This window comes from Puccinia triticina, chromosome 15A (assembly GCF_026914185.1).
Source record: "Puccinia triticina chromosome 15A, complete sequence".
NCBI lineage: Eukaryota > Fungi > Basidiomycota > Pucciniomycetes > Pucciniales > Pucciniaceae > Puccinia > Puccinia triticina.
In genome coordinates this window covers 4,288,488-4,302,585 of record NC_070572.1, presented here as the reverse complement: position 1 = coordinate 4,302,585, position 14,098 = coordinate 4,288,488, and the positions used below count along the sequence as shown (strand labels likewise).

General features: G+C 46.2%; 2 protein-coding genes across 2 annotated transcripts; one reads left to right on the top strand and one right to left on the bottom strand.

The window, feature by feature from the left end:
• Window positions 1-2,577: 2,577 nt before the first annotated feature.
• On the bottom strand, window positions 2,578-6,986 carry PtA15_15A433 (uncharacterized protein; the record flags this gene model as incomplete). The annotated part of the gene is made up of 12 exons (XM_053163638.1): window positions 2,578-2,613; window positions 2,711-2,857; window positions 2,949-3,200; window positions 3,295-3,505; window positions 3,589-3,740; window positions 3,880-4,017; window positions 4,117-5,345; window positions 5,420-5,618; window positions 5,699-5,911; window positions 6,016-6,290; window positions 6,390-6,620; window positions 6,758-6,986. The coding sequence occupies 12 exons, from the start codon at window positions 6,984-6,986 to the stop codon at window positions 2,578-2,580; spliced, it is 3,312 nt and encodes a 1,103-aa protein (XP_053027593.1).
• Window positions 6,987-12,337: 5,351 nt separating this feature from the next.
• On the top strand, window positions 12,338-13,244 carry PtA15_15A432 (uncharacterized protein; the record flags this gene model as incomplete). Its single annotated transcript, XM_053163637.1, has 4 exons — window positions 12,338-12,566; window positions 12,626-12,948; window positions 12,994-13,113; window positions 13,164-13,244. 4 exons carry the CDS (start codon window positions 12,338-12,340, stop codon window positions 13,242-13,244), a joined length of 753 nt encoding a protein of 250 aa, XP_053027592.1.
• Window positions 13,245-14,098: the final 854 nt, after the last annotated feature.

Sequence of the window (14,098 nt, the reverse complement as noted above, 5' to 3'; positions counted from 1 at the left end):
CTTGATGACCAGTATATACCAATTGAGAGAGAGCTGGATGACCAGTCATCAAGAGGGCTCTCAATGACCAGTCATCAAGAGGGCTCTCAATGACCAGTCATCAAGAGGGCTCTCAATGACCAGTCATCAAGAGGGCTCTCAATGACCAGTCATCAAGAGGGCTCTCAATGACCGGTATACCCAGTCATCAAGAGAGCTCTTGATCACCAGTATAGCCAGTCATTGAGACCTTGCAATATTCTTGATGGTTGGTCATATGTGTAGCCGGTCATTGATTGCTTTTGATGCTCTCGATGACCGGGCAGACAGTTAGCAGGACAGCCAGTCATTGATAGCTTGCAGTGCTCTCGATGACCAGTTTGGTGGAGGGTACATATTTGTAGTTGTTCTAGGGTAGGTGCAGGCACTTTTGATGGTGGGTAGGGAGGGGGGGATGAGCTTGGGAAATTTGCTATTTAGTTGCTAGTGGGTTGCCATACATAGCAACCCAATCAAGATTTTTAGCTCCCGAGCCAAAATAGAAACTCGTTTGCCACCCTGGGTGGGTGGTGTTTTTTGGGTTTGGGTTGGTAAACGCGGGATAGCAACCCGGTTTACCACCCCGGGTGGAGATGCTCTTAGGCACACCAAAAAATTCCCAGATGCACGCCAAAAAAGGCGTGCACTCCTGACTACTCCAAGATTTTTGGAGTGCAGGATGGTTTACTCCAAAACCAGCCCCCATTTGGAGTGCCTCCAGGTGGTATGGAGTGAACACCCCGCCACGCCAAAACCAGCCCTCAGCTCCCCTTGACCGCCGGTCTGCAGCGGCTACACATGTCTCTCTCGATGACCGGGACTGACCGGTCATCAAGAGGACAAACACAGCACTCTCAATGACCGGGACCGACCGGTCATCAAGAGGACAAACACACCCCTCTTGATGACCGGGACGGACTGGTCATCGAGAGGACACACCCCTCTCGATAACCGGTCTGTGCCGGTCGTCGAGAGGACACAACCCCTCTCAATGACCGGGACCAACCGGTCATCAAGATGACAAACACACCCCTCTCGATGACCGGGACGGACCAGTCAGCAAGAGGATACACCCCTCTTGATGACCGGCACAGACCGGTCATTGAGAGGACAAAGCCCCTCTTGATGACCAGTCATCAAGAGCTGTATCCCTTGATAACCGGTCCGGTCTGTCCCGGTCATCAAGGGGGGGTTTGTCCTCTTGATGGCTGGTCTTTCCCGGTCATCAAGGGGTTTGTCCTCCCGATGGCCGGAATTTCCCGGTCATCAAGAGGGGTTGTGTCCTCTTGATGACCAGTGTCCTCTCAATGACCGGTCTGTGCCGGTCATCAAGAGGGGCTTTGTCCTCTCGATGACCGGTCTGTGACGGTCATCAAGAGGGGTGTGTCCTCTTGCTGACCGGTCCGTCCCGGTCATCAAGAGGGGTGTGTTTGTCCTCTTGATGACCGGTTGGTCCCGGTCATTGAGAGGGGTGTGTTTGTCCTCTTGATGACCGGTTGGTCCCGGTCATCGAGAGGGGTTGTGTCCTCTTGATGACCGGTCTGTGCCGGTCATCAAGAGGGGTGTGTCCTCTTGATGACCGGTCCGTCCCGGTCATCGAGAGGGGTGTGTTTGTCCTCTTGATGACCGGTCGGTCCCGGTCATTGAGAGTGCTGTGTTTGTCCTCTTGATGACCGGTTGGTCCCGGTCATCGAGAGGGACATGTGTAGCCGCCGCAGACCAGCGGTCAAGGGGAGCTGAGGGCTGGTTTTGGCGTGGCGGGGTGTTCACTCCATACCACCTGGAGTGCAGGGTTGTGCACTCCAAATGGGGGCTGGTTTTGGAGTAAACCATCCTGCACTCCAAAAATCTTGGAGTGGTCAGGAGTGCACGCCTTTTTTGGTGTGCATCTGGGAATTTTTTGGCGTGCCTAAAGCCTGCCCCCTTTTTTTTGGCTAATTGACTGGTTCCTAAGTGTGGATTTCTCATATTTGATAACCCTTACTGTATTGGGCACAAAAATCAATACAATACCAATGCATGGAACTGGAGCATAATTCTGAATCTTTGCTTAATTTGTATTATGTAAGGATTCCCATTCTTTACTGTTTAGTGGCTACACAAAAATGTTGGAAGAATACATCATACAGAAAACTAATTACACCCTTGCCCTTCAGTTTTCTTGAGTCAAAGAACAAAGAGTAAAAGTAAAAATCCACTGTCACACCAGATTGATCAGGGAGATAGTCTATAAACAACCAAAAAAATCCCTGCTTGTAATGTTTATGTAATGTCCATAACTAAAAAATGCAAGGCTTATGGTTCAACCGGAGAAGAATTACATTTATTGAGAGGATGAAGCTGCAACGGGGCAAATAATGGAACAGGTTTCTCCCGAGTATTCATTTCCGTTCTCCTTCTTTTGCTTCGGCTTTCTCTTTTTGCAATATATATCAGAGTGTGTGTATACATACCAGGATGTCAAAAGGTGAGCAGGGTAAAATCAAAATATAAGTCGAAATAATTTTACTCGTCATCTCAACACCATGTCGCTTGAGATTTTGGCAGATGTTAAGTTTGTTAGTCACTATCATCCTCAACAAACTCTGCGCTTTTCTGGAGTCATCGAGCAAGAAAATAGCGGGAAACAATCCAGTTAGAGAGGTGCAAATCGACGACAAGCAGCAGAATAGACGCAAGGAGATACACGCACAAAGGTTTTATTGGACTTCTTTTTGGAGCTTCTGCTAACTGGTTTTACATCCTCTGAATCATAATTCTCATCTTCGCCAGTCGAAACAGCCCGGTTGGAAGGCTTGTTTGTTTGCTCTCCTTTGGCATTAGTTTGTTTTTTGGTCCGCTATTGTTTCATTGATTTAGGGAAATAGGATGGCAATTAAATCATTGCTTTCAATAAAGACAGCCCATCTAAACGAACCAACATAACTTACTTTTCGCTTGCGCTTCTTTTCTTCCTGCTCAGAGCCCTCATCAACCTCATCATCAGGAACGATGGTAATCCCAGTTTCTTTCGTACTTTTCCGTTTTCCACCTCCCCCTTTACGTTTCTTTTTGGTTCCATCCTCGCTTTCGTTATCGGAGTTTGATTGTTTCGTGTACCAAGTCGCAATGGACTCTTGCATCTCCTGTCGCTTGCGTGTCAATTCCTCATTCTTTGCCGCTATCTCTTGAAGTCGCAATCGCTAATCAGATTGATCAAGTGTGAAAGAAAGTCATGCGTGGTTCAATGAGAGTATTTTGATTTGTTCAATCATTGATCGGAGTCTGGACATTTACCTCTGCCTCAGCCAACTTTTGCCGTTCATTTTCTCTCTCTTGCCGAGCTCTTTCAACTTTCGCAATCTCTGATGATTCGTAAGCTTCTTGAGATTCAGATAATTCGCTCGTCCTCCGCAAAAGGCTCTCTCCATATCGTTTTCTTTGATGCGCAATGTCAATATCAAATGGCACCGTCCCCGCAGGCTTTGAAGCCAATTCACCAAACGCTCTAAACGGGATGAGACAGAACTGTCAGCTTGCAGTATTTTCGTCAAAGCAAAAGGAAAAAGACAGCGAGCGTGCACGACCCACTCTTGTGCAGATTGAGCATCAGCTATGGCTGTTTTGATGTCCGTAAGCGTCCGCTTGGAAGGAGGCAAGTCAACCAACAACTCTAATCCTTTTTGCTGTACAAGGGCTAAATTGAACGCGATTGCTCCATCGTTCTGATGATGCTCTTTGGCCTAGGAATTATTTACACGTGTTTGTTTTCAGTTCAGCAGGAATACCAACAATTAATATGTCTTCCCCACTGCAATGACTAGCCTTTTGAGACGGAGAACAAGCAAGAAAACATGGAAATCAGCATATAATGGAGCTTACAGTTTGAACAAATTGAAGCGCGCTACGCAACGCTGCAAAGCTGTGGTCTTTGCTAGCTTTTTGATACCACGCTCGAGCGAGATATAGCAAAACCAAAACGTTCTTATCGTCATAAAATCGTTTGGACGCAGTGAAATACTTAAAACGAGAGACAAGTCGAAGTAGTCTACATCAATGACGAAAATCATAATATCATGCCAGGAAGAACAGATACGGAAGAAACATCGTATAGCTTACATTCTCAATAGCACGATCAAATTCGTCTCGTAAGTAATGGCAATGTCCCAAGTTAACATATACACTTCCATCGTTTAGCGCCTCCCTAACTTTAGTCAGAATGGTGATTGAGTCGCGAATATTTTTGGCCCTGACATTACTAGCGTCGGGTGCAAATGTTCCATTGGAGCTGGGTGCGTTGACATTACTAGGAGAGATGACGTGCTCGGCTAGAGCGATCGCCAGGCCTTGAGCTGCAAACGCACACTGGGAATCAAGTTGTAATGCCTTCTCAAAAAATTCAGTCGAGCGAAAGAATTTGCTAGCTCGATCTAAGCTTGCTTCGGGTCCAATGGCTTTATTTTCTCTGGCTTGAGTGTAAAGTAAAGCACCTGATGCACATAGGGCATAGACATCCGATTTATCGTGGTCTTTGAGGGTGGCAACGGTAAAATCGCGAGCTTGTTTGACTTGATTGGACTCGATTAAAAAGTAAGTGTAAAGCGCCCGGAGTTCACCATTTCCCGTTTGTGAAGTTAGAGCTTCTTTTAAGAGAGCATTGGTTTTGTCGAAGTTCTTCTCTGCAAGATACATAAGAGCCAAGCGGGCTTTGGCGTCGACATACTCGGGATGCCGGAGTAAGATACGTTCGTAAATGTCTTTGGCTTTTGCTTTATCCTTTGCTTGTTCACAAATTACCCCAAGATTGAACAACATACAAACAGCCGTTCGCTCGTTGATCTCCCTTTCCGTCTCGTCACCGACAACAGCACTAGCTGTGGCAGCTAAAGCACTTTCGATTCTATCTCGAGCTTCGGCAAGGTGTCCATTTTTCCATTCCAAAACGCCAATATTATTTAATAGCATTGCGGGGATCGGTTTTCCTAAATCTTCTCGTACCGTTAGTGACTGGCGGTAGGCTTTGAGGGCGCGATTTATATCTGCATCACTCGACAGTCGAGCGATTTCTATGTATAGGTCCGGATCACTGGCAACTTCTCGAATCCGTGGAGGCATCACTCCTTCGTCATCAGGGTTCCTCGATGAAGTTTTGACTCGAGTGGCAAACAAACGCGTGATTTGCTCATACAGTTCCTTTGCCTTTGTTTTTTCAGAGCTACCTTCGGTCGAAGAGGTAGTGGTGAAAGCCATATGTGTTCGAAGTGCAGCTAGGTTGGCCAGGGCTTCTATGCAATTAGGTTGTCTCCGCAAGACGTTTTCAAACATGTTAATAGCTATGCTGACCTCATCTAAACGAATGGAAGCCATGTTAGCGAGCCTGATTTAGTATTGCAAGAAGATCAAAGTATGAAGAATGACCAACTGCGGGCAACACAGATTTGAGCGACACCCAGAATCGCGGTCAAGACGGAACGTTCGGGGGGAGCAGCAGCTCTATATTCCCTTAGGGCCTCGTTGAGTTTGCCTTGTGCGTGGAAAGCCCTTGCGAGAACCAAGCGGGCCTCTAGTGCTGTCGAACTTGTATTGGCATATTGCACCGCGCGCTCAGCCATTTTGGTAGCCTGTTAAACCATTCAAGAAATACCGAATGAGTTGCCACTGAACGAACAAATTTGAGAGGTATCTTGACATCTAGACTAACTGTGGCCCAATTGTTAGCGGTGAGAAGGTGGCTCGCTAGGACGGAAGCTGCTGCAGCATTGTTTCGATCCATTTTGAACACTGCCTGCACATCGGCTATTGCTTTCTGGTACGCGGCAAATTGAGCTTCATCGGACAGGTGAATATCCTTGGATGCTTGAAAGTGAGATAAGCCAAGGAGGAGCCGAGCACCTTGCGAGGCTTTTCCAGGGTTCTGCATTCATACAAATCAGGTGGATCGATTAGAAAAACAATCAACTTGCCAGAACGGACATGTTTTTGAAGCATAAGATATTGAGCTATTAACGAGGTTCCCACCACTACAAGACTTCTTTCCCAAGCTTGTCGGGCAAGTTTGTGATCACCCAGGAACCAGAAACAAGATCCAATGCCGATTCGTGGGTCAGGTAGCACACGAGGGGCAAGTTTCAGAACTTGTTGGTACAGCTTTAATGCTGGTCGGAAAAACTTGCGATGGAATAGAACCCTGGCTTTTCCTAGTAATGCAGGTAGATGAGTTGGACACTCCTTAAGAATGTCTTCACACGTCGCAAGAGCCTGATCATAACTTTTCTGTGCCAAGTATAATGTAACTACGGAAACATTCAGCATTATCATCAGAATAGTCATTGGTGAAAAAGGAAGTGTGCACGTGAACTTTTCAAGAGAAGTAAACGAAATCGTTATCTAACCTCGGACATCCAAAACAAGAGAGCTCTTGGAGTCAATCTTGGAAGCTTCATTAAGATAGTGAGCAGCCTTTTCCAGAGTCTCATCAACAGTGGGCTGAGCAGGGGGGATGGTATCATATTCGGGCGTCTCCAACTTGAAGGTGGGAAGGCCTCGAGATAGATTGATGGCATACGTTGCGAGCTGGCAGAGTAGCGGGAGACATTCGGAAGGCCTGTCCTGATCCCGTAGAGCTGTTAGGATAGTTTGAGATCCATTGGATTCGATATGAGAGGTAGAGATAATGCGGGAAATGTTAGTCTGGGTCAGAAAGTTGATGAATCAGTTGGACTGAAGGAGGGATAAGCTATCTGATGATGGACTATCAGACCTTGAAGTCCTTGGTTCGCTAGTGAGATTGCATCTTCCTTCAAATCACGTTTCCAATATTCCATCGCAGATCTGGTCCAGAACTTCGCAGGCAGTTTCTCTTGCAGAAAGATACCTACAATCTCTTCCACTGAACCTTCACCACCACAGAATTCAGCTAGATCCAGCTCGAGTGATTCAGTATTGTTGTTCAGGGGGACTTCTAGGATACTGGAGGATTGCATCGCCATCGTGCTCGCAATCGCACATGCACCTGGGTTAGTTGTTGGGACAGACCAGTGCGGATTAGCCCTGCTTATGTTGTTCGCCTGCGAGAATGTGAAGCTTGAGATCTGCTGGGCAGCTTGAGGTCGGTATCAGGATATTTCCCTGGCGAGATGGATGGAGACAAATGATATTGGCGCCTGCCGGCGCGGGTTTGGGGGTCACACCTCAGGGGAGTGTCACCTGTTCAGCTGTCACATGACTCGCGGCCGCGAGCGAGAGGTGCGCGTGCGCCGTGGCACTTACTGGCCAGCCAGGGGAAAATGTACTCCTCTCGATGATTAAATTTACAATGGACCAGCCATCAAGAATGTGGCCAGTAGCTTTTGATGGCCAGTGCTGACTCGAACTTAACACAGTCCCTCCTCGGGGGAGCGTAGCTACCTCCGAAAGAGGGACATGCCTCTCAAGTGGCATGTCTCTACAGGATCGAGACAAATGGCAGGGAGGATGCCACACTCCCCCATTTTCCCCAGTATCTCCCCCTAGACTTCTGATTCTCACCGGGCCTTTGGCACCATTAAAATAACCAGGTTCATAGATTATTTTCACCAATTTCAAACTCCTCAATATCCATCCCCCCCTGGCAAGAAATGTCCTGTAAATGTTGATACATGGTGGATTTCTGTAACCAATCCGCCCCCTTTGAGCACACACAAGCTCTGAGAATTTCAATTTTTGAGCTCAAAAATGCCTGCAAGACCCCTTCAGAGCCAGTCCAGAGTAGGTTGATTGGGCTAGTAATTATGAGGGGCAGTATAAGCTAAAAAACAAGGAATGAAAGCTGAGATACATATTTCACTCAGTCTCCACTTGGAAATTCTTCATCCTACACATCAGTCATGAATCACTGGACCTAGCCACTTAACAATTGATCTACATAAAACTCATGAACACCATACCATTTTCTTTCCCACTACACATCCATCATCTTGCACCAGGGAAGCTTGGGTGGCACTCCCCAGGGAGTGCCTTAGTTTGAATTGTTTTCATAACTGGGTGCAACCAGGACTCCTTTTGTTCTTATCACTACACAATGAGCCCACTCTGACATTATAGTACAACCAAGCCATGTAGGTAAAAAGAATCAACAACCCCTTAAAAACATCCTTCAGGTACATCAGTAATCACATTCTCTAGATCTAAAAATAGCATCCAGACTGGATTGGAAACCTTGCGCCAAGCAACCTGACAGGCTGGTCAGTGTTTATGTACACTTGAAAAATGATTGGTGTAGGTAGGCATGACAATCTGAGTGTGTGGGAATTCAAGCAAGATTTTAATGCTCATCTCTTCCAGTCAGAAGTGTGGAAAAATATACCTGTGAATCTCTGGTAATTCTTGTCAAACAATCAGAGCATTCATACATGGTGTATGAAGTTGCATAAAATGTTTTACAGATAAACACTAGTTCAAAATAAACAATGACTGAGCTGTTGATCAGTTCAACATATGTTAAGGTACAGTCAAACTTGTCATGGGGTTGAAAGTAAAACAGAGGTTATGGTTGATATGAACTACACACCAGTACATACCTCAGATGAAATTACAGCCAGGAACTCTCTGGAGAGTGCCACAGATTCCTCCCTGGTGACTATATATTAAGTATTAATAACTCAGCTGGAACTCATCTGTAACTCAGTAGTAACTAAACTGGACCACAGAACACAAAGTGTCTGTAACCAAAGTTTAACTAAAGTGTAAAGCACCACTCACTCACTGTTTGTACCGGAGGGTGACATCAATCTGAATTTTATTGGAACTATTTCACCCTCATGTACCTGTTGCACAGTTTCTGTGGCCTCAAAAGAATGTGATTGGTGTGTGATTTTTCGCCCTATTGTATGCGCGTACAATAGGGTGACATATCATAGTCCATTCTGGGCAGTTACAGCTAAATCTTCCTTAAATTTTACCCTCATTTACTTGGCAGAAATTCCCATCTGGTATGAAAAGTGTGTGATTTGTCACCCTATTGCACTACAATAGGGTGACAAATCACACACTTTTCATACCAGATGGGAATTTCTGCCAAGTAAATGAGGGTAAAATTTAAGGAAGATTTAGCTGTAACTGCCCAGAATGGACTATGATTTGTCACCCTAATGTATGCACATTATCATACAATAGGGTGACAAATCACACAATCTTCAGACAAGAGGGACATTTGCAGACCGGTCTGGCTTTCTCCTTATCAACTATATGCCTGAACTTTTGAGGCGAGATTTTTGTGGAGTATGATGTGAGTCAACGTGACCTCGCCTGAGTGATAGCTTGCTGATACTAGATTGCAGATTTTGGACGATATTGATAGACTAGGCGTTGCGGAGATTAATCTCCTTTGGGCTTTTTTGCGATCAAGCACGCAAGGGGCAATGCCATTCTTCCCGGTTAACCTAAGCGCGGCCGTTTTCAACGGGACTAACCTGCCGTCTCGGTGCAGTTACTCGATGAAGGGCGCAATAACTGGTTTTAGTGGCAACGGAGGACTTGAACTTAACTTCAGATCTGCAATTGCTCTCCCAGCAAATGATTTAACGACTCACTCAGGATTTAAACACCTTACTATCAATGCGGTCGGTACAATCAAAGAGGTTTCTGTAACTTCCGGCAAGCACCCCGGCCTGGGTCCCAGATATTCCATTGTAGTATTTCACAACGTATGGAAAGGTTGTATCTAATCCAGGTAAACAGAATCTGACACAAATGTTTAGGTTAACTTTAAGCAGGTCACTGTAAACTTTTTGGTGTCCCCAACACTATCAACAACAATAGGCTTAAATTCAAGCATATTAGGCTGTCAATCGTGGTTTTCCAGCTTGCTGGTTGGTTTCAATATTTGTACAAGGCGCTGGATCGTTAAAGTGAGACATTTCCTGATGGAGACACGACGGGATTGATGAAATTAACCTTTAACTTGCCTTCAGGTTGTCTCAGGACGAGTAGCCGGTGGAATCAATTCTGACGAGTGACTTTTTATTGCGTTTGCATTGGGACAAATAATGTGCGGTGAGAGAATAGGCCACATGATAATCATATGATTGTATTATAGGATAAGATAAATTCGACATTTTATCAATAGGTTGTATTTAGATTTGCTTTTTTATGCAAAATATCAGCGCGATTAGCCTAGGTATTTGAGCTGCCATTTTTGCCAAGCAAGATTTTGAGCTAGAGCTTGTGGAACTTCCAAAAAAAGAAGGGAAATCATATTCATAAAATGCTGGCCTCTTGTCAAGGGAAATCTGGTTAGAGAGACAAGATCTATAATGGAGAATTAATGGGGTGTCGCACTTCACGGTGAAATGAAATAAATCAATTGCTGGGGACCGCGAAGTGCATAGATGCCCAGTAGTGGGAGGTTTGTGTGACAGGTGTCCTTCTTGACTTAGCTGAAATTGAAGGTATTCATCTCACTTGAGATTGACCCGTGGGACAAGATTGCAGTTATGCCTGGGTTGACTCTTGAAAAGTAGATGTCTACCTTGAGCATTGACACACAGCGGTGTAGCCGCCGTGGCCTCTAGTTCTATGTACATGTGGGTCATCTAATGTTTTTGGCACTGCATTTTTCATTGCAGAAGCTCAGGCAACAGACCTGAAGTCATGGAATTGGCTAAAGGGGTGGAAAATAGGTTCCCAAGAATGATTATGACAGAAAAAAATGCAAGTGAAAAACATGAAAAGTGTGAAAATTTTCCAATTTTGTGAAAATTTCTCAGAATCTTTGTTATTGCTCAAACCAAGGAGAGAAAATTACAGAGCACAGTATGGCATGTGACAAGAATGATAAAAAATGAAAAAAACTGAGACCATTTTCAATGGTTTTTTGGGTGAATGAGGTATCCACCCATTTGAAATAGAAGTTTGCACCTGCAGGCCAAATCAACACCAATTTGACCAGATTTATTTGATCCAACAAAAATCATTGAAAATGGTCTCAGTTTTTTCATTTTTTATCATTCCTGTTACATGCCACACTGTGCTCTGCAATTTTCTCTCCTTGGTTTGAGCAATAATAAAGATTCTGAGAAATTTGCACAAAATTGGAAAATTTTCACACTTTTCATATTTTTCATTTTCATTTTTTTTCTGTCATAATCATTCTTTGGAACTTATTTTACACCCCTGCAGTGAATCACATGACTTTGGGTCTGTTGCCTGAGCTTCTGCAATGAAAAATGCATTGCCAAAAACATTAGATGACCCACTGTACAAGTGTCAAAATGTGGGTGAGAGCAAAATGAATATGCAAATGAAAAGACTGGCTCATGGCAAGATCACCAGGTGGAATGTGTTGCACTCTCTGGAGAGTGCCAGATTTTAATTTAGTCCGTTGTGGAATTCTCACGCAAGCGTAAGCAGAGCTTGGAGGGGAAATGTAAAATGTCACAGGAAAAGACAGATTACACGGTGTCAAGTAGAAAGCGGGACGTATAGTTTAATTTGAGTGTCCGCCTTCCTTCCAGAACAGTTCTGGGCTTGATTGGTAGTTGGCACTGAAACTCCACAACGTACGAATCCCTTCAGCACTCCTCTGTGAGTCTGATACAATCTGCCTAGTCTACAAAGGGTTCAACTGCTCCGCTTCCGCACGCAAGAACTCCGCAAAGGTATGTGAAGGGATTTCAAATGAAGATTGCCGCACGAAGAGAGCGCAAGAGATGAGCCTTTAGGCTCGAGAGGGGACAGTGAGGGGATGAAGGCTCACCGGATCGGCTCAGATTGGAGGCGTGGATAATTAGAGAAAGAACCAATGAGGTTTGATTACTGTGTCTAGGCTGGGTTGATATAGACTATGTACACAGGATCAAGTTGTGGGTTTGAGAATGAAATGAATATGCATAGAAGGTGATGGAATCAGATGGAACTCGGGGAGAGATTGGTGACAGTCAAGGAATCACAAGCAGAGCAAGCGCGCACAAGGAAACACAGTAGTTGGAAAGCTGATCGGGCTAATCTAAGGTCACATGGCTAGTGAGACAGGAAGCATGACCAAACTAAAAGGAAACATCAGGTGTGACAGGCATAAGGTGAGATGAGAATGACAACCAAGAGCTCTGGGAGAGACAATGAGGCAGAAGGAAGAGATAGAAATCCAACAGTATGACTTTTAGGGTGGGTAAAAACTCTCTGCACACTTGTAATCCGTAAAGTGACACACCAGAAAACAGCTACTACGTACAATGTTGGTACCATTTGTAGTAAGTAGAATGCCAGAATAGTGAGAGAAAAGCCCTCCCCTAAAGTCCCATATCCCCCACCGTCCCCTGGACCCCAGAACCCTCCTCCGTCCAGCCCGCCCACCGCCGAGCCCATGCCCTACGCCGATTCCTTTGGTCGGGGAACTCCCCTCACTTGTCGACCCCGAGCCTTAACTCCGACCGCCACCGAGCGGATCGCCAATCCAGATCCCGCTCACTGCCACGCCGCCGCTTCTGAACCAGTGGCTCCAAATCCCGAGCTCGGTCTCCCATTCACACCGTTGGACGCAGAACTTTGGTCCCCGGATCTCCTCCGCGTTGCCGCTTCAGTCCGGACCTTAAGTCTATTGTTCTCTGCTTGCTGTGCCCACCCCATACTGACTGGAACTCCGTGTTTCCAGCCACAGTCGTGGACTTTACCATGGCTGACGCGAACTCCGACGCAGTCTCCGATTCCGTTATTCCCGCTCCTGAGATCCCCACCCCTGCAGAAAACCCCGCCGCGGATCCAGTCCCGCCTGCAGCTTCTGACGCCATGAACACCACTTTGACCGCGAACTCCGAAGCAACGCCGCCCGTGGCTCCTCCGTTAACCAATGATGAGATTGCCTGCATGCTCCAGTCAACCCGGGATCTTCCGCTCTCGGATGTCGGTACCCTCTCAGAACAGATTACCGCGCAACTCTCCGACCGCTTTCCGGACGCGCCCAACAACAAAGTCTTTGTATTCCCTTAAGCCGAAATCCTCACTATCATCGTCCGCCAACAGGACCTCCTCATGTCGCTCCTTCTGCAGACCGCGATCTCCGCTCGCCGCCGTCAACAAATCCTGGCCGATTCGTTATTGATTCACCACGATCTCATCAACACACTCTCCCGCGCCATCCTCGTCCCATACAATGACCAAACCAAAGTCGCTCAAATCGTGGCTCACACGAGAATCCGCGACCACCACCCTCGGCATTTCTCATCTTGTCCTTCAGAGTTGATGGAAGCGCCGGAAGCCGGTCCCCCCCCTAAGCCAGACACCCGCTAGGTTCCCTTCTTTTTCTTCTCCCTAAACTCCGCTTGTCTCTTCCACTTTATTGTTGTATATAGACTATTTCTACCCCTTGCGGAGTTCTTTAAGAAAATATACACGTTTCTTGTCCCGCCCGCACCCATACAAGAGAAAATGAGAAGTGAGCTAAAGATACTCCAAAAACAAAACAAAAACATAAGCAGTGCCTGAGGCTGGACCACCCCAGAATGAGAACCACTTAGTCCCCACACTTCATTCTTTTTATATTTTATCCTTCTTTTTTTCTTTTTGATATCACTGTAAAGAATCCTGAGACGCATAACCCATAAGAAAAAAAGCCAATCCAGCGTAGAGAAGCCCGTTTCCGCCATAAACGCCGTAAAGAATCTAGTAAAACCAATCCAGAGTAGAGAGAAACTCATCTGCAATCCAAGAGAAACTGATACAGAAAACGCCGCAAGTTACCTGGTCCGCCCCAGTAGGATTTCCTCTCAAAATCCCCGTACCCCACTCTTATAATACAGATAGACAACAAGCCAGTGAAACTTATAACAAAAGGAAACAAACTCTATAGGGTATCAAACATTCTGGGGTGGCTAGTAACTCTGGCTTTAGACCAGCTAGCGCACCCCCTCACCAATTAATCACTTAGCAGCCACGGCCATGGCCACGCCCGCCTCTGGCTTTGGACCGCTGTCCCCAGCGGGCTCCGCCAGCCTGCGACTCCTCCGTAACACAGGAGCCTCCGGCGCGTCGCCCTCCGAGTGTGAAGCCTCAACCCTGCTTGATGAGCCGCCTTTGTCTGAGCAATCCAAAGCACACTCTTTGCTGTCCGATGATTTGTCATCCGCCG